Below are 22,051 nucleotides of genomic sequence, written 5' to 3' on the forward strand. Positions count from 1 at the left end.
AAATTGTTACTTGCAAGGTGGGACGTGATGGTTTGTGCCTTAAAAGACAACGGAAGAACCTATTACCTACGAGTTTTTAAGAATACTTTCTCAGTTTACGACAGTTTGGGTTGGTATGCCATCGAGGTAGATCAAGTTATGTCATAATTTACTAGTATATGTATTATGTATATTTATTCATTTATACTTTCTGTGCCTATCTACATCAAGAAGAGAAGGAATGAAAGATAGAAAACCCTTTTTAGAGAAAAGCCTAGCTTTTGTTACAAATAATTAATTATAGGTATTGTTAAATATGTACATTAAAGAATAAAATAAAATTTAACTACAAGTAAGATTGGTAATAGAATTAAAGGTCTTGTTTTACATGTTTAATTATAAAATAATGTTATTTTTTAGAGCGCCATCTGGTAAAAATGTGCTGCATTAGTTCCTCAAGCCGCCACAGAAACGACGTTAAATTTTATGGTTACGAACTGACATTCGTTTCATGCGGAGAACATAGATGGCATTGTAAATAAGTGTATTATTATAGTGGAATAAAACTTCAAAAATGCATTAAATACTTTTTGCAAATTATATTTTTTTAAAGGCAAGTTCTTACAATCTAATTTTATGGACGTCCTAATTAATAATCAAACTTAATAATAAATAAAATTATGCATTAATTTATACATTTCTATTTATAGATACTTATTTTACAAGAATACGGTTAACAATTTTATTGTTGATATCAATTTTATTTATACTTACAGATAGTCAACGTTTTGTTTCACAGTTTTGTTCCCTATTCTACTAATACTGATAATACTAATATTTTATTCAATGGAAGGCACATTTACATTGGTCCTATAATAATTGTTACGAATTAAATATCTTAATTAGGAACTTGGATGCTTCCTTGAGTCGTAACACAAAATTCCATTATATCTATACAAAATATTAAAATCTATAATTGAGTTGACAATAGTTCAACAGTATTTTTATTTTGTATTTAGACTATTTTGTTATTTAAACTTTCAGAAAAACCCATTGGTGTGCACGGTTAAGACATTGCGATTAATGCGACACAACCCGTGCGGATCCCGCGGGTTACAACTATAAATCGCACGCGACGCGACATACAGTACTACTTATAGAATTAAAAGGTTTATCTACATGAGCATTTGCTGCGTCTATTAGACGTCTCGCACTACCAATATCGTGTGATAGTGGAACCCATCCAGTCCCACAGGAATGTACTTTACTACGTCTAAAAATAATTAGCATCCGATCGCATTAACATATTTCATATTTACTGAGGCTTTGTTTCAATACGTCAGATACGTTAAAGCGACATGGTTCGAAAGTAACTGTTGACATTTTTTTTAAACGTTACCTTTTTTGATTTTGCAATGTTCGATGATAATCAACTACTGTGATTGACCGTATTGTTACTGTTATGATGAGGCTGTGTTGTAATCGGTGTGGTGGGAACAATCACTGGTATATCTTTAGGTATTATAATATTAACTGGTGTTTCAGGACGCGTATGATTCATTTCTGCGTCCCTTTCAGCTACTTCTTCTTCATCAATAATTGATATATCTCTAATGGACGGCCTATTAGATCGTCGCCAACCTGAAACAATTAACATCCATTAAGCATGTCATTCGTATAATTTTTTTTTACTATAAAACACATTAAGAAGAATAAGAATAAAACAAATTTATTGCCAGTAACTTTGCCTAACAAGGGTAGGTGTACAAAGACGAAAGTGTCAGTTATTCCCAATGACGCGTGCGAGTTTGCTTATTATAACAAAAGTATATTTTTTGAATAACAAACATTAGCTTAATTCGGTAAACAAGGGTACACAAATACACATAAAATTATCATAACTTATAAAGACTAAAATTAACGCTATAAATGAATAAATAAAATGAATAATTCAATGAGTACAACATTTACACGCAATGTCATGTATTTATGAGGGGATAATCTATGAATAATTTCTACTTGTCGATTCGCTATGAATAATAAAACATGTATTTTTACAATTGAAACCGAAAAACAATTAAAAAAATAACAAAATAAATAGGGTTAAATATAAATTAAAATAAATATACTAAAAGGCGTCGAAGTGAAATGAAAAAGAGTTGAGATCCACTTTTTTGTCAGTTTAAAACAACAGTATTATGGCTTGCCATGTTCACTCAAAGCAGATAATACCGTATTGAAAATATAATGATCCAAAATGGTATGTGACTAGCTAAGTAAATCATATGATACAAAATAAGAGAAGACCCAAACAGAATGTGGCAGGCCCGGTTCGCTCAAGGCAGATATATCCACAATCAATAGAAAATAGTGATTCGAAATACTGAACTGATTGGCAGTAAATTGACTTACTTTGACTTCGACTCAGACACTCTGGAAAAAGGTTAAGATTATGTTAGCCAGTCCTATGGGACAATTTTAAATAACACAATTCCACAAAAATCTGGCCAATAAATATATTATGAAACTATGATGATGCCTATGGCTTAATTGCTAAAACTAAAGTTTGTAATTTAAGCATACTGTTAAAACTTTGCGTAGATAACTCATGAAACAACAGCTAAAGTAACTACAACACTTTATTATCTGTTCACGATTACTTGCTTAGTCTTCTAACTAGCTTCTTACCATAAAACATTATTTAAGTTTTTGATAAAACAAATAATGCAGGCAACCCACAAAACTTTCACAAAACAGCAAAGTCTTATTTATTGGATCACCGACGCTACAAAATTAATTAAACATTTTGCAGGCAGGCAGGTAGTCTGAAATACCGTATATATAATCTTACCTTCTAAGACAGGTGGCTTAGTAGTCCTGGACAGAAGTCTAGGTCCAGTAATGGTGATGATGATAGCTCCAATAGGAGCTGTTAAGACGATAGATAGGATGCATAGAGTAACTGTAGTTTGAGCAAAATGCTGCATTTCAGGAGAAGCTTCTGCGCCGTATAACTTTCTGACTTCATCCAGCGCTACAGGTCCCAAAGCAGCCTGGAAATTTAAAAATTGTTTTCTTTTTAAGTAAACAAAGTGTACAATAATTTTCTCTGCTCCTACTTTTGAAAAAATCGGATCTGCATACTATCGATTCTATTTTAAGAACAGTTCCTTCCACCTTACGTCATATTAGGTATTATTTTGATCCGAATATAAAATATTTTCATATTATTTTTAATTATTATTATTATTATATTTATTAATAAATACTTTATTTATATGATGCTAAAAATATACGAGTCATAAGAATGATTTGCGATTACTAAGACCTTTTTTCACGCTTCAGCTATATTGTTAGCAAAACGGAATTGCAGTACACATGAATACGCATTGTTGTCTGTAGTCAGTAGGTATTTAAGTGACTATCAATGCTTTCATTTATTTTATTTGCATAGATTATCATCATCTCTCTAGCATTATCCCGTTTTTCACAGGGTTTGCACCTAACCTGAAGATTTGACAGGTCCGGTTTTTACAGAAGCGACTAATCTGTCTGATCTTTCAACTCGCGAAGGGAAGAACAGCACAATATAGGTTAGGTCATATAACTCCGAAAATGCATTTCTCGGGAATGTGGGTTTCCGCACGATGTTTTCCTTGACCGCTGAGCACGTGATAATCATTTATGATCCAAACATTAATTCGAAAACAAATTGGACAATCATTGATTTAGGCTTGTGCTGGATTCGAACCTGCAACTTCAAAGTGAGAGGCAAGCGTTTTACCAACTACCATGTTTTGGATTTTATTTGCGTAGATATTTGTGATAAATCTATACACACATGTATGTAACGTGCAACTGCATTGTTATTTGGGGAGCGCTGAAGGTTCTTCCACTGGGTATTAAAAGGAATGCGTTGAAAAGGGCCAAGGAAGCAAGTGATGCAAAACATTGCTCAAAGTGTTATCATAGTAAAATAATTAAGTAAGCAAATCTAAATTTGTGTATGTATGCCTGTCGTACAAGTGATCCTAGACTTGATCATTGAGTCTGGCCTTCAACTGAGTATTACGGAGCTACAAGAGTTGAAGGAGGATTTGTTTTCGACTCGATAGAAGAATAACTTGATGATAAAACCAATCATTACCTGAACAGTGGCTTTAGCCATCCAAGCCAAACCAACAAAGACCTTCTCTTTAAAATTGAGGTTACTTCTAACAGCGCAGACACTTGTAAGCAATGCACGGAGTACTCCACAAAAAATGATCAGGCCACCTCCAACAAGTACCAAGTGCAAAGGAAGTTCTGCAATCTATAACAGAAACAATTACAATTTTAATACAAAATGGTACATCATACAACAAATTAGACCAAACAGACTAATAAATACTAGTAGAGTAGAATTAAAAAAAACATTTGATGTAGAATTTTTCATATCCTACACACTTTATCAGTTTAGATAATTAGGTAGGTAGAGCTTTAATGCGAAGAGTTATTTATAATATTTTATAGTTTCCGTAATGATAATATCAGCGATAATACGATGAATAAAATAATGTTCGAAAATAATATTAACGACTGTTGAATCAAGCTTTTCTTGAGGGCTCAGAATAAAATTAAATAAAGGTATTATTATACACTCTGAACGTAAATCAAAGACGTTCTTGGAACACCAAGTGTTATCTACTAAGATAATACTAAAAGTAGTAAAGCACTCTCAATAATACTCATTGCAGCAATTTGGGAGAAATAAAAGAGTTCTAATAAGTTCACACAAAATGTACACTCACCACAATTTGTGCACCGGTAACTGAAAAGAGCATGGGTTCGAAAAACATCCATAATATCTCAAAACAAGTAACAACAGGGTTGTCTTCGTGTTCCCATCCTAAGTCCGACCAATTCTTGCATGCTATGAACGCGAACGTTATCACTGCCAAAGGACCTGAAAAATGAAATAAAGCAAAAATCAGAATAAAATTATACAAGAATTATAAAAACACGATAGGAGGTCTTAAGTGCAACCAGTTAATTTATTATTTTTTCGTGAAACTGACCAGACTTTTCCATCTTATTGTAAAAGGAAATTAAATCGAACTTACCAGCTCCACCCCATCCGATTTCTTCAAAACCCAACATAGAAACTATTCCACCAAAAAGCAAAAATAGTACTCTTAAAGGCACCAAAAAAGCGTCGTTTCTTTCAGGTACGAATTTGACGAAATATCCAAGGACGACACCAAACACAATTCCAACGCTTATACTTAGGGGGCCCTGAAATTAAAAATCGAATTATACGCCTAATCGTTAAAATTTCTAAGATGAATATTTTGATAAAACATTAATAGTGACAAGTTCCCACTTTTACAACTGTAATTTTTCATCATGTTGAAAGGCCAATATTTACTTCATGTCCGGGATGATAAGCAACTAGTCACATCCTATTTTTATCTTTACTTTCAAACCAGCAGAGAAATGAACTTGTTTCATTATCTAACTATGAAATATTTACGATAATAGGTATTTGAAATTTACAAAAAAAAAACATTGTATTAATAGGAAACACAAGTATTTACATACCTGAATAATAGTCATAGTAAGTGAAGCACTGGAGAACATAATTGAAAATACAATTCCAAAAGCAGCAACACTAGCTGCATCATCTATACCAGATACAGCCAAGACGAGAGTTGGAATACCCTTAGATACACCGTATCCCTTTTTTCTTAATCTCATTAGACAGGGTACTACAACTGCAGGTGACACCGCTGCCATTATTGCACTTACAAGAAAAGCTAAAATAGAAACAAAAATAAATAAGTAAGATGGTAAAACTTGCTAAAATAGAAACTTAAGCTTAATATGAAGTTATTTAAAACGACTAAAGTTACATAAATATGACACTCACGCTAGTGACTCCTAAAATAAATTTAGTGCCACAATGTATACTTTGATATGAAATCCTTAGATAGATAGATGAACCGGAATTGACATCAGGTCGGTGAACTCAAAATAATAGGTGATAAAAATCTACCACTTGCCGTGAACGATCAGTGGAAACCTTACAAGTAAGTATTTAAAAGTTGTTAAAACTCACCCCAATCCCAAGGCATTCCAAGAAGAAAGTACACTAGAACACCGAACAACACGAACTCGAAAGTCCATGGCACAAGAGATAATTTGATGACTGTGAGGAAGTGCTTTCTCATAGCGTGAGGATCCAAGTCCATGCCAGCTCGAATTAGCAGTATCGTTAGGGATATTTTTCTGTAATGATAAGAATATATTTTTTGTAGATTGACTGGCGACCTACCTGAATTCATTTGCGTGCAGTTATTACACCAAGTTCTATACATCTATTCTGTTCTTAGATCGATTGATATACACCTACGTGTCAATTTTCTTTCTGATCGACTACAGGTGTTAAACATAAGTACGTTTAGTTAGTTCTTTATATAATCTTTCTTTATTATAGTTAATATTAATAGTCGCCGGCAAAAGCTAGTAATAACTAGTTTTACGGACAACGTTCAAATTCAATTAAAATACAACATTTGAAACCAATTTTATACCGGTTTACCATTAATTTATTAAAAAAGACGATATCTTTTTTGAAAGATTGATTACTGACTTGGCCTTAGATTAACCTTGCCTAACATGGCAATTACGAAATGCATAATTTTAGCGAAATACATTTTGTTACAACCTCGACTTTGGTATTAAAACCGCTATTTTTATAACCTTCTGCAACATGCGTTGTTAGTTATACTTAACAACAGTACTTTTCTGTTTTATTATTTAAAGTACTAATATTTATAATATTTTTTTTCTACTTTGTATTTTATTTAAAAAGCGTGACGATTTCAATAGGTATAAAACAATAGTCAACGACTCACCTTATATACGACACAACAACCATATAGTCTTTGTCAAAATGCACCAGTCCAACATTCTTAAAGACTATACCCAACAAAAGCATTCCTATTAAACCTGGTAACGTCGTAACTTTTAAAACAGCCCACCCTGTAAGATGGGCAGCTATTGTAAGAACTGCTAAAGTAAAAAGTTGTCCACCAGGGGCAGCTGTTTCCCCCATGATAAGCCACATATTTAACCATATCAGGATACCTGTAAACGAAAAATTTGTGTTACTAATACAAGTATACATAGAAAAAAAGTACAGAACTAACACAAGCAATAGTGCTACACTGAATACCGTACGCTTTTTTATCAAACCGGAAAACACAGATAAGATGTCATGAGACGATCGAATTAATAGGTGGTTCCCTTTTTAAATCAGGGTAATTCAAAGTTATGTGGGAATGTTACACGTGTATGCTAATGATAATTTAGCATTTATTAAACTGACAATGTTTATAATGCCAAACCCTAACTTAAAAATAACATTATTTAAAAAATATTATAGCTGATATTTCCTATTGATGGTTTTGTATGCATGATTGACGCTAACTTTTTATAGCACCATTAACGTAGTAAACCAGAACTAAAAGTCACCTCGAAAACTATTTTTTACTTAGGTACATCTGCATACAATATTTGGCCTATGATATAAACGTAGACCGGTAAAAATTGAAATAAAGTCAAGGTCCACTAACGGTTTAAAGGCCTTGCATCTTATGACAACGATTCATGATGAAGCATGGTCGACTGTTGACCAAATGACTCATGAATACCTAAGTTACGGTATTTTGTACCTAAGGTGAGTATTTTACACAAATACAATACAATCTAAATATTATTTTATTCTATTCAAAACAATTTACACTATAAGTACCGCCTACTATGTACATTTTAAATGACACATTTCATTCGGTTTGTTGCATTTGATGATAATCTTTTAATTATTTATTTATGGGTTCTCAGTATCTTAAATAGATAATACAAATAAGAGAAGAGAGGAAAGAAGAAAAAGACCAAGAAGAGCTTACATTGGATAAATAAAGAGAATGCTTTGGCTTTGAGTAAAGATCGATTATTTGGAGATTATTTATTTTTATTTTGGTGCAATAAAGTATATTTGTATTGTATTGTATCGGTGGAAAATTCTACACTGGCAAGAGCATGGCTCTTTTGGGAATCAATTTGCAGTTTCGTTATTTTAATAAGAAAGTCGACTTAAATAACAGCATGTACCGTTAACTGGTTTGCCAAATCAATTAAATTGTGTGCCTTGGAATGTATTTTAATAACTCAAAGCCAAATTCAATGCCCTCATCCAAAAAAAAAAACAAATATAATAAGCTGTAAAATAGTAAAAACAACTGGTTTTGCATTTCACATAAATATCAATATACTTAATACACAATATGTTTTCAATGTTAAATTAGACTTAGTTATTAATTATGTGACGTATAAGTACGTAGAATACGTCACAGTTTAACATCCTTTAATTACGATGAAAATGAAGAAAACATTGTTTGTAACGTATTAGGTTTTACGTAGTAACGGTTACATTTTTAAATACATAATACAAACATTCACTTTAATTATATAAAATAGTGCTAAGTCAGTCGAAGGCCTTTCAAAAGTCCAGCAAGATATTTTGATTTCCCAGTTTCGAAAACAATATTAAAGTTTGAAAGGCGATGAAAGTGACAGCTCTTAAAAGTAGTATAACCTGAGTGGCGCCTGCTTATGTTAATTAGGAACTTCAATGGAATTTTTTTAACCGAACGGAAGTAAGACAGCCAGTATGAAACTTTTTCTTTTTATAGCTTGCAGAAGTGTAGCAAGCATTCTGGTAATATATATATTATTATTTTTTTGTTGGAGCCACCAGTTTTTAACTTTATCCTGTAAATCTTGTACAGGTTAGCGTCTGACTTATAAAATGATTTTCAACCTTACTAATGTCCCTCATGTTAGAGAATGAGTTACTTACCAATGAGACATATTGTAACTTGTCTTGCAACTTTCCGGAATGTAGGACAGAATGGATATGGACAAACTTTTTGCCAGTTTGGGGGCTCCCATGATGGAATCGGTGATTCTTCCTGATGGCATTTTTGACAACAAGCGTACCACCAAGATCTGTAAATGAATTATTTAATATAAAGATCAAACTTTTTATTAGGTAATAACCTAGCATCTTCAAATCCAGGGCATCCTTAAACTTTGGTTTGCAGTTCATAAAGAGATAATGACTATTTACCTTTCAACGTGTTCCTGTTGAGCCTTTTTGGAGTAAATTGTAGACGTTGTAGAGTATTTTTTGAACTTTCCTTCGATGTGTGTTCTATCTGTACAAACAAACATGTTGTTGTGAATAAGACGAGGATCATGACCCCTATTTTTTGCATTTATGATATTGTCGACAAGCCGATTGAGGTTACTCTTGCAAAAAATGCGAAGCTCATGACCGTATTACCTACAAATGCCTTTCCATTGATCCTCATAAATATTCTATTGGCGAGACTGTACTGTCCGTTTTCGACAAATTTACCATTAAACGTGTTATATAAGACAATGCGCCCAATGCAATGTGATGCGTGACAAAACGTAACATAAATGGCTCGTGGAAAAAACAAGCCAAGATCACATGACTCATCGGATACGGATCTATTTAATAGATGTCGTTCATTAATTCTAAACTTTTTGCACGAGTTGCGACCACCTTCTGATATAAATCTTCCAATGTTACTTGGGTTACTAAGCCGCAGCCATAATTTGATGATAGAATGTTGGTGTCACATTTCCATTGTCAAGGTTGTGTCACACCTTTTTTATTACACACTATTTTGTTACAAATAATTGGCCTACTCTTATTTATCTTTATCATCATCAGCCAAATTTTACACATTACCTACTATCCTATTTAAACTTTACGTCTCAGAAAATATTTTTTTAAGTAACGTACATACGCAAGTCTCTTGTAATAGGTACATCAACGGATTAAAAAATTGATAATATGTGTGGCACTTTCAACGTCTTTGTTGATAAGCAGCATAATTACGTACCCCATCCATCCATTTCTGCAGCCATGGCATTGTGAAGATTACTTTTCCGCCTCGATGGCCCTTCTGCTTGGTGTACTGATACCCTGCCATTCCTACTGAAAGCATAAGCATAAAAAATCATAATTGTGCGAGTATCCATTTTTGGAAGTAATTAAAATAATAATGGAATTAACGAAATATTTCGGACATGATTGAAATAAACTGGTTTGGACGTTGACCTAAAGAAGTTGAAGTATTCTCGCTAAAAAAAGAACTTGAATGGTTACCGTAATCTGATCCTTAGGTTTCAGATAGCAGCAGCGTGTTTTATTTGTAATTTGCATAGGTCTAGTTTAGGTTACTTATATAAGTATATAGTTTTGACTCAGGAGTTACAGTATAGTAACACTAAATAATTAGTACATAAACAGCCTATATACGTCCCACTGCTGGGCCCAGGCCTCCCCTCAATCAACCGGAGGGGGTAATAAATAATTAGTAATTACTTATTATTTTATTATTATTTTAAGTTGATTTTTCGTAATACGTCAAGACTTATCGATATTAATGGAAAACATATTTGTTCAAATTAATTTTCCAACACTTAAATAAATAGAAAAAGAATTCCAACAAAAGACAAGGTTATACGTGCGCACACTACTGAGCATGAATGTAATAAAGATTGTGATGAATTTTAAAGAGGCTAGACTAACGTTACAATTGAAATTCGTGTTACAATGGTCGATAACTCACAAGCAACACACAAAACTAGGCACATTGATCAAATTTGCGATGTCCTTAAAAAAGATACCTATATATAAGAGACGTTTGTCAACATCAAAGCACATGGAAATCTCTCTGATACTCTTTGTTTACTCCTGAAGGATACGTGAGTTTAGGTTTTTATAATCTGAAGCGCAAACGCTGTAAGCAACAGCGTAGTAATATAGCGCCGGTGTACCTAAGTAACTGAACGAAAAATTTTGCATGTTTTAAGTCTCACGTTTCAGGCGACCTGGTGTCATTACATGCACAGACATAACATTTGAAGGTGTATGTTTAATAAACCCACGTGCGTGAGATTAGTGATACAGTATTAAATGCGACATTGAATGTGAGGCCAGGTCAGTGCAGTTGACATGATAAATCCCCTTGAAGCAACGAATGCATGACCATTAATGAATAATAGGAAACGGAATAGGAAGTATTCTCGTTTGTTGATATGTCGACGGACAACTTAAAGACTGCAGTTTTAAACAAGCCTTTTTAGTCCTGCTCGTGTGTGTATCTCTATTAGTATAACCTAGCCAGTCAATGTGCTCATAAATTGCAAAAACCCGCATAAATATTGTAAGCCTTCTTCGTGTTAGTAACGCTTCTTGAAACAGACATACATAAAGCTGTTTTTACTTAAAATCACGTTTTGTCTACAGAAATTGTGAACATTATGCTAAAGAAAATATCTTCATAAAAGTAAATATTAAATGCTTGCAATCACGTAAATAATGAAGCGTAAAATCACTTGAAAAGATTGTAGACAGTTCAGTATGCACAACTGAATTCAAATTCTCAGAATAAAACAAATTGATTTCATACTCCACGGCTTCGTATCAGCTATCCTTAAACTTAACGTTGAAATAGCGAAACATGATAGGTACAAAAAACGGACGCTACAGATAAGATTCCTGTGACAATGAAAAAACTGGTTTTGATATGAAGTCCGGCGATTGAATTCCTGATTTAAACTATGGGGAAGCACATGGCAATAGTTGATAAGGACTCTCAGATAAAAGACCCTACTGAATTTATGTAATTAATGTAATGAATAGCGACGAATCAAATGACCCGCAAACTCACCAAGTTTTATAATGCGCCTCGATTTCGTGCGGCACGTCTGTCGGGAGACTGTCGTAGTGGTATAGGGTGTTGTGAGACATTTTACATCACACACACAAGTTTACACTAGATTTGGAGCACTGAGGGAGCGCCGTCATTTGCGTGTTTCAGAGAGCGAAGCGCGCGCGCAAGCATACCGAACAGCACGCGGTTAGAATACGAATGGCTATTGAGTGAGCATGCTTTAGGTGAAGGTTTGAGTGGTAACGGCCGCCCTCTCCCCTTCGTCCCTAGCACGTGACTCGAGCTTTCAGTTTCGCCGGCCGGCAGGTCATTGGCCGACGTACAAAAAAATTGCAAGAGCCTCATACAATGCGTAAATCATAGAGCGGTAACCGTGTCGCCTGTCAGACTAGACGGGAACAGCACCTACTTAGCGTATTTCTAAGTAAAACAAAAAGTTGTTCGCAAAGAGTGACGGCTTGACAAATAACTTTTTTCGTCATAGCATTGCTGGGATTCAAGTTCTTGGTTAAATATTTTATTAGTGACTCGACCCACTATTTTTACACTACAGTCTTCCTAGAGAAATGCTAATTATAATACAGTAAGTAACAGTACAGTACAGTACTTAGTTCTTACAGTAAACTGCATGGAAATACAGTCAATGTTCTCGAAATGAGCCTGAACAAACAGAGAGCATACTTCTTTCTATTTTTTGTACCTACCTACTTAATGAATTCACATCAAATAAAAATACTTTATTGCGCAAATTAAATTAAGTTAAATAAATAATAATTAAGGGTTAAGGTATCTACGATTAGGAACAAATCATACAGTAAAAACAATAAAAAGTAAATTATATTATTTCAAAAGTACCTATTTGTTTAAAAAAAATCACCTGAAAGCCTACTCTATGCAATAGGCCGATAAAAAAGCAAAAAAAGACGGATGTTAAATATAATATATATTATATTATTTTATATCCTTATTTGCGTACTATTATGTATACTATATACTTATTACTAATATTTATTTGTTGTTATATTTATTTATTGTTTATATATTCTGGCCATCTTTCTGTCTAACACATTATTATTTTTTATTTTATTTAACTTCTGAACTATGTATATAAAATAAACAAACAGATTAATATTTCCTCATTCATAATTAGTTACAATATCCGATACAAGTTACCCTGCAAGGACCATAAAGTAAGTTTCTATAAATACTTATAGCAGGAAAGCCGGTTCCAAATGACAACTTACTTTTCATTAAATAACCACTTACCTACTTGGTCGGTTTTGCAAAAGTAGGTACACTGGTGAGAGAAAAACCTACTTAAGTTTTTTTTTTAATGTTTACTTAATACGATGAGGCTGGTATTCCACCTCACAACCCACACGATAAGAAGAAGTAAGGTATACGCAGTTTTGATGCATAACATCGCTAATCCAAGCCAGTCTTGTTTCAATGCTTGGTTTCCTGGTATGTATTTTATACAACACGATTGCTTTTGCCCGCGGTCGCGTTATATTCGTAGTATTTCGGAGTAACACGGTTCCCTTTCCTAATGTTAGATTCCTACCTTAAAAACTGCGAAAAGTCCCATATAAACTTCCACCCCCCATTCTAGGGGTTGGATAGAGACAAAAATAGCAGTACAAGTAACCCATGTCACTCTCTATACTTTCATCTCTATTTAAAAAATCAAGTCACTGATCATAGATCTTATTTTCGGACAATAGGTTGATTAGCCTGCAATGACCTAATCAAACTAGGGAGGGATCACAAAGCATTTTTTTTTAGTCTCCACCGGGTTTCGTACCAAAGACCCCCAGGTAGCAATCTAAACGGACTACGAAAACTGTTACGATAATAGATGTGGGTTGTGTTCAAACAGTATATTTTACCTTAATTTATTTTTATCCTCAGAACCAAACACTAATGAGGAAACAACAAGAAATTAATAATAATTCTAACACAATAGAGTTCTAAGAATAACATTAGGTATAATATTCGCGAGAACTGTTTAAATTTAGAAATAAGAAATAAAATAGATTCCATTTATAAACTTTTATTTTATTTAGTTTCAAAATAGATTAGTGAGGAACGTCAGGGTCACGTCACATAATCGCGCTCAAATTAAATCACGCCTGTGATCATTAATAGGGTAGACAAAGCCATAAGGAATTTGAAGGCATATTGCAGCCACCAACCTACCCATAAAAATAGTCCAACAAGCTAGACAGAAAGATTATACTAAAGAAAGATTATAATTGAGGAAGTCCTTACCCGCTTAGGAACGGTACTGAAAAATATCGGCGTCCAAAGGACGTAATATACAATCCCGAAGACCCGATTACTCTAGCCATAGAGGTGGCCAATCAGCTCGCGACAACAAACACTTCAGAACCGCTACCGACCCCGCCGGCGTGGTCGACGTTTTCCCTCATTCAGGGCTTATCGTTACGACCCACTAGGGTCGATTAATTTTTTCAAACACGTCCCAGACCACGTCCAACTGGGCACCCTCAGGACTGCAGTCTTAAATTTTGTACCGGGTGAGAGCCCTCGGTCCTCATTTGCGGCAATTCTACAATAAGTCATGTTTAAAAATAAGATGATATCCTTAAAAAAGATTTAGTAACGATTTACTCTGAACCGGCGGCGGCGTGCGTGTATGAAACGATTGATGGATGTGGGGGAAGGAAGAGAAGTATCACAATAGAAATAAATGGAATTTCTTAGTCAGTGCTTACCCCGGTGGGAAATATGCGTGAGTTTATGTGTGTTTGTGTGTAGGATATTTTTTGCGTTGACAAACTCAAATGATCTGCAATCGCTGTTTTCAACAAAAAGAAGATCAGCACAGGCGGCACGGGTTTCGAGCCGCGCGGCGCGTATTGTACCGAGGGTTTTGACCAATAGACGTAGCGAATGCAATGTACGTGGATAAACGCCGCATGGCTATTGGTTGAAGCCTTTCTGCTCATGTCGCGGGCACAGTGAATTGTTGTGTAATCAAGCAACCTAACCTAAACATCCTACATACATACAGATAAGGTAACCTAGTGTTATTTTGTAGATTCATAGACAATGCTCCTATTGTCTTCTACAATAATACATAATTTATGTACACAATTACATAATACCCTAGCGCTCTATCCCAGGAGTAACACAGAACACTAAGAAGAATTTAAATGACCTTAGTTCTCTGCTGGACTTGCGTATATAAATTCACGTCCGTATTGTCTAATGGGGTGGGCAGTACCGCACTCCCAAATAATCAGAAGACAACTCGTAGTCACTTGTCCTAAAAGTTTGCTTATCACGGCATACGACCACGGCTATCCACTAAACATCACTATTCGGAAGAATTTCAGAGAAATATACCTCTTATCTTGTTTCATACTTTTTAGAGCGTATTTTTCCGTAGTCGGGTTTTAGTTTTTAAGCATTTATTTTTTCCCTTCACGAGTTAGAAAATTGATGATAAGTGTTACTACAGGGCTGGAAGGTCAGACTTTGACGATTCTGTAAAAACCGGACCTGAAAAATCTTCAGGTTAGGAAAACGGACCCTGTAAAAAATCGGGATAACGCTAGGGAGATGATGAGTTGAAATAATTGCCCACTATAGCAGCATTATGATATCTTCTTCTCATCTATCGTGTGGGTTGTGAGGTGGAGTACCAACCTCATCAACCCTGGTGTCAGGGTTACTATAGATAGAGAATTATGATATCGCTAAAAAAACAGGTCACATGAATCGAATTAATTAATTGCATTTATTGCACTGCATCAAGGCAGACAATCTTATTGACAAAAAACCTCGTGACCACAATCGATTCTAAATAAAGCTACCTTGTTGTCTGGATGAGTCATAATGTATCTACCGGTTAATACTATCAATAAACGACCAGCTGGCGTGACCTCAGCTCGCTAAATGATTTTAATTGTCGGGCAAGGGCTTTGGAGTTCTTCTGGGATCGGTTGCCTTTCTGCCTTTCACAAAGTCACGTGAGTCGTATGATGGATTCGATGTTATGTATGATGTATGTGTATATAAGTGAAAGGTAAGGAGGAGGTATGGAGGACAGAGGATCTCATTACGCGTACAGCGTTTGGGTAGGTCACTTTGTGTCTGTTGGTTGGAATATTTATTATATTATATTTATTATTTATATCTTTTTTCTTTATATCTTGAATATTCATATTATAATATTTATCGTATTTATCATCTCTCTCTCATTATTTAAGAGCTGCGCTCTTGTCGGTGGAGTAATCGCCTCCATTTTCATTACTCCATACATAGGGCGTGTAGAACGGTGGTTGCTCCAATCGCCTTCCGTTCCGTTCGTGTATTTATCATAATATATTATCATTAACATTAATTCGAAAATTGTGCATCATATCACACTTTATCGACTTAACATAACATCACGCCTGTATCCCCTAAGGGGTAGGCAGAGGTGTAATAGTACACTCAATCGTCGCCAGCCATGTAATAAGAGGCGATCCTATTGCCATGAACCGGGCACAAATCCTGGAAACCACTTCATATCAATTATCTATGATTCAAACGTGAATTCAAACTCATAAAGTCGAATTTAGTGACTTAGAGTGCGAGTCAGGATTCAAACCCGTGACACTAAGACCTGCCACGCGTTTTAGCGACTTGAATCGCACTTTACACGTGCGAATGTGTCAGTAACCTACTAGCAAAAGTGTACAGTCATGAGCAATATAATGTACCCACTTTAGGACTCTGTCGCACTAACATATTTGACATTTAGTGAGACTTACAGTTCAATTTGTCAAAAAAGTTAATGTGACAAGGTACCAAAGTGTATACATATTAATGCTCGTGACCGTACAAAAAATGTACATATTTACCTATCCAGGCAAAGCCTCTAACATCACTCCTGTAACGACTACATACTTACTTAAGTAATTAATAGCCTCTGCTTAAACGGCCTCAGCGGTCCAGTGGTTGAGCGCTGGACTCACGATCCAGAGGTCCCGGGTTCGAATCCCGGTTGGGAGATATCACAAAAATCGCTTTGTGATACCTAGTCGATTTTATTATTATTTTTTTAAGTAAGTGAGTATCCGTTACATGAGCCATATCAGGGGCCTTTGGCGGCTCAATCATAACCCTAACACCAGGGTTGATGGGGCTGGTATTCCACCTGACAACCCAGAGAATAGCCGAGATCAGAAGCACGGATCATATTACTTTCGGACTACGGGTGATCAGATCAGCCTTCAATGTCCTAACCAAACTGGGATCACTAAGTTATGTTTGTGATTAGTCCTCATTCCTCCCTAGTCCTCTAGGATACGAGCCAGGAACCTCTGGATCAACATACCGACGCTCTAACCACTAGACCACAGAAGCTGTTCGTCTTGGTTGATGATATGTGTCTCTACCTGCCCCGATAAGCATGCAGGCGTGTCCCATGCGCGGCCACGGTGCGTGATATCATTGACTATAATATCTAAGTAACTGCGCCATCTATGAGTTAATGATAGAAGTTTTACGGCAGACAACCTCGACATGTTTTGTTTAACTGAAGTTACCTATGTTTTGCAAAGTTTCAACGTTCTCCCGCGAGATGGCAGTAGTGTTTTTCAGGAAAATCGATATGATTCAATATTGTTGTTTCGGAATGTACTTTTGAAGAATTCAAAAGTACAAAGGTTATTTAATAATTTAGGTACCATATAATACCTAAAAAAACACTAGCGAAGCTATAATAATCATCTCCTTAGCGTTATCCCATTTTCCACAGAGCTTACCTAACCTAACCAGAAGATTTGACAGGTCTAGATTTTTTATAGAAGCGACTGCCTATCTGACCTTTCCATCCGAAGAGAAACAACCCCAATATGGGTTAGGTCACATACTGAAACGCATTTCTCGGGAGTGTGGGATCCCTCACTGTTTCCTTCATCGCTTTTTCTTCTTCTTTCGTGTGGGTTGTGAGGTGAATTACCAACCCCATCAACCCTGGTGTCAGGGTTACTATTGAGCCGCCAAAGGCCCCTGACATGTAACGACTACTAACTTACATCAGTAAATAGTAACCGGGACCAACGGCATAACGTGCCTTCCGAAGCACGGATCATCGCTGAGCACTTGATAATCATTTATGATCCAAACATGAAGCTAACAAATTCAAATTCACAAGTATCTTTATTCAGTAGGTAACATAGTTACACTTTGAATCGTCAATTTTTACATAACGAACGTCTCTTCCGCCTAAAACTACTGCAGCTTCTCACAACCTGTATAATCGGGGAAAAGAAGCTGCAAGAAAAACCTCGGCACAGGGCCCTAGACGATCTTAAAAAACACCTTAAAATATTGGTATACAATTGAGTAATTTAGCTGCCTAATATCAGTTCTCAGACAATTAATCCCATGCATTCATATCTTTTAAAAAATAATCACTAACTTTATAATAACCTTTTTAACTACTGTCTTAAAACAGTTGAAAGGCAAATTCTGAATGTCAATGGGAATCTTATTATAAAAAGGTATACATTGCCCCTTAAAAGATTTAGTAATCTTATGTAATCGACAGACTTTTTTTTATTTTAAGATGAGCCTGGAGAAGCATATAAGAATACAACGACTTTAATATAGAGTGCAGCTACGTTATACCTACCTTAATATAAATTACGAGCATATTTATTTGTAACAAATAGTCAAATCAACTCACCTTTCAGTGTCACCGGTCTTATTGGGATCACCAGTCATAATGGAGACTTTTCTTTCAGTGGAAGTTTTCCTACTCTCCCCTGACTTTTTCCTGTCTGGATTGAGGGGGTTGCAGAGTATTGAGTGTGGATTCGAACCCTGGGCAGACATGGTTCCTGATGATTGAACATTCGGGTCTTGTATATCACTGAAGTCGAACGGGTATTCCCTGATCGCTGTCATTCGTCCAGTGTTCTGCATCTGTAATAGATGTTTAAATTACGGTAAATAGAAAGTCCTTATGATGTTCTGTTACTCAAGTAACCCTTTTTGAAATATTCTCTCACTTTTCACATAATATTTTAAGTACGTCAGTATGGGTGTGGCAGAAGAAGCATTAATCCTACCATGATTAAATGACGTAGAAATGACGTCGTTGCGTAGCATCTAGTAGTAGTATCCCTAGCATTATTCCGTTTTTACAGAGTCCGCTTACTAAACCTGAAGATTTGACAGGTTTTTAACAGAAGCGACTGCCTGTCTGACCTTCCAACTCGCGAAAGGAAAACCATCCCAATACAGGTTAGGTCACATATCTCCGAAAATGCGTTTCTCGGGAAAGATTTCCTCACGATGTTTTCCTTCACCGCTGAGAACGTGATACTCATTTATGATCCAAACATGAATTTGAAACAACTTCGACTATCATTGGTTTAGGCATGTGCTGGATTCGAACCAGCGACCTCAAAGTGAGTGGCAAGCGTTCTATCAACTGGGCTACCACGACTCCGCCGGTTGCGTAGCATCTGCGGTGTTAAATTGAGTGATAGGGTGAGAAGAGAGCGATGTGGTATAAAAGATGTTGTACCGGGTGAGAGCCTTCAGCGCTCCCCATTTGTCCGGCCAAGTAGTTAATTCCATCCGCGGCAAATCTACAATAAGTCACGTCAAAAAAAAATTGGTATAAAAGACGACATAGTGACTAAGATTGAGAAGGAAAATGTTAAATTGGTTTTGACATATAGACCGCATTGTGGATAATGGGAATACGAAAGCGATTGCTATATTATAAAGCGAAGGTTGATGGTAGAGCTGGAAGAAGAAGAGCTCATCATGAAGAAGAGCTAGAAAGACTTTTATTGAACAAATTGGAGATGACCTTAGAAATGGTTCAGTGCGACCTACCCTAAACCAGCGTAGCTGTATAAAACGGTTGACGAATGTGGAGGGTGCAAGAGAAGTCTTTCAGGATCAATGTAAATTGGAATTCTATAGTCTCTTCTTACCCCGGTGGGAAAAAGGCGTAGAAATATGTATGTATGTAAGTATGTATAATTATTATTAACAGCGGCTCGCTTTACGGTCGCTGTACTGTCTAAAGTTTGACTATCGATTGTTCAAAACTAATGATACTATAGATTTTACCGATATTACCGGCCCCGATTCCTGCAGACTCCTATTTTTAAGTTATGCCTGTCATATTCTGATCTGCCGAAAAGGAAAGGGACGGATGATTGATATAATTGAATAAGTGTATTCATTCATGCTCTTATGCATTTCAGAAATAAAGGAACTTGGTAGTCTCAGTAGTTCCTTTAGTTCCTTTGAAGGAACTACAAGGACAAAAAATGCTCAGTAGTTCCTTCAGAGGAACTGCTAAAGGAACTACTGAGAATAGAGGTTTAAAATTAACTATTATAATTAACATTAGACCACGGAGGTTATTATCGTAATTGTCGTTTGATAAGTTATATTAAGATTGATACTACAGCAAAGGAAAGAGAAAAGTGTGTTGCTAAATTTAACACTTACAAATAATTATGTTTCACAGATTGTTACGCACTTTAATACGAATTCGAATACATCTACCGTAGTACTAAAATTAATGTTCAATAAAAGATAGCCATATTACGATGGAATATTGTAAAGTATCTATTGTCATACAAATTTTTGATTATTATCGGGTCTATGTACTCGTAAATGGGAATTCCACTTCGATAGTTCCAACTGATCAAATAAAATATTAATGACTAATATCTAATAATAGTAAGTAAAGAGACAAAATGTAAAGAGATATTATTTTTAATCAGCAGTTTAATTATTAATCGAAATATTCGTAAGGTGTCTATTAATGTGGATAATTGGATACGTCCGAACACTCGTACGAACTTTATTGCCTTCCGTACGAATTTGTACACAACTAAAATTGAACTTACAAAAACATGTTTCAATAATCATGGGTATAACCTGCGTCCTTGACCTATTATGTCACACAAAATGTACAATAACGTGTAAATACTTTTTTGTTAGCTATTCCATGTAAATTATATGTTGTTCATTTAGATCATAAGTGCGTTTCATGCGCGCTTTACATGTCACGTGTTAAATGCCTTTATGCGTCATGTTGAGTTCATGTTGCCCGGATGAGCTAAGAGTGGTAAACTAGAGTTGTCATTGTCACCCGTACGTATTCTAGATTTTGTACATAATATGTAGGAAAGTGAGAATGCTATGGAAGGATAATGAATGGGAATTTTATTGTTATGGTATGAAAGGAGGATGGTTAATGAATGGGACGTAAGGCAGTTTTATAAAGTAAGAGAGGGGAGTCTTTGGTGCGATGTCGGTCGGATGAGAGGATTTTATGTTTATATATAAGGAGTGTGTAAAATAAAAGGAGTAAAGACATTTAAAATATATCCCGTGTTATTTCTATATCCCACATATATCAATATTAGGATTGCAATCTAATGTTCTTATGCTTACCTACAATCTACATACGTACATAAGATCACACCTATTATAAATTAGGGTAGGCAGAGATCACGGAATTCCACTTATTACAATCCTGACACACCACTTTCGTTTCTTCCACTCTCGTCAAAGTCTCATGTATATGCTCGACGGTTTCGAGTACTCTTAACCTGGCCTTTGTTTAAAACGTCCTGGATTTGATCGCAATATTGTTCAATCAATCAATAATACTTTATTGCACAACGACATATACAAAGGACATAAACATACGAATAAAAATAAGCACAATATGGCAACCTTAGGGTGAAAGAAGTTTATGCATAGGAGATATATGCATCCTCCACATTTATCAACCGTTTCATACACGCACGCCGGTACAGAGCAGTTCGTACTAAACCTTTTCTAAGGACATCTCCAATTTGTAAGTTTGCGATTTGTTTGTTAAGTATCTTTATTATTTATGCTGAATGCAGTACCTATGCCTAAGAATTAACGAGACAGTAGTCACTAGAAATAACACATGCTACGAATTTATCGAAAACTAAATTCACCTTTCCGCCAAATCCATTTTCGTTCCGCAGAAATCCTTTAACCGAAACTTTTTTTTTCTCGCACAGTATCACAGCACAAGCGACCTGATCACACTAAATATGTGTAAACAACGCCTACATTTATGTATAGTCTCTCTGTCTGAACAATTAACGCGTACAACTAGATGTTATTTGTTATTTAGCCTGTTGTTCGATGGAATTGTCGAATTGTATTCGATTAGCGGAGAGAGGGAAGCACGGAAGGAGTTCTTGGGATAAAGGTTTAAG

At 35.4% G+C, this 22,051-nt stretch overlaps 1 protein-coding gene across 1 annotated transcript; it reads right to left on the minus strand.

The window, feature by feature from the left end:
- Positions 1–554: 554 nt before the first annotated feature.
- LOC126382352 (sodium/hydrogen exchanger 9B1-like) lies at positions 555–21,867 on the minus strand. The gene is made up of 13 exons (XM_050032164.1): positions 21,785–21,867; positions 18,502–18,740; positions 9,957–10,051; positions 9,152–9,239; positions 8,882–9,030; positions 6,876–7,107; positions 6,077–6,246; positions 5,560–5,774; positions 5,082–5,253; positions 4,770–4,924; positions 4,127–4,291; positions 2,831–3,032; positions 555–1,620 (listed from the first exon to the last, which is right to left on the minus strand). The coding sequence occupies exons 2-13, from the start codon at positions 18,738–18,740 to the stop codon at positions 1,409–1,411; spliced, it is 2,094 nt and encodes a 697-aa protein (XP_049888121.1). The 5' UTR covers positions 21,785–21,867; the 3' UTR covers positions 555–1,408.
- Positions 21,868–22,051: the final 184 nt, after the last annotated feature.

The sequence above is a fragment of the Pectinophora gossypiella genome, chromosome 4 (genome assembly GCF_024362695.1).
Source record: "Pectinophora gossypiella chromosome 4, ilPecGoss1.1, whole genome shotgun sequence".
Classification (NCBI taxonomy): Eukaryota; Metazoa; Arthropoda; class Insecta; order Lepidoptera; family Gelechiidae; genus Pectinophora; species Pectinophora gossypiella.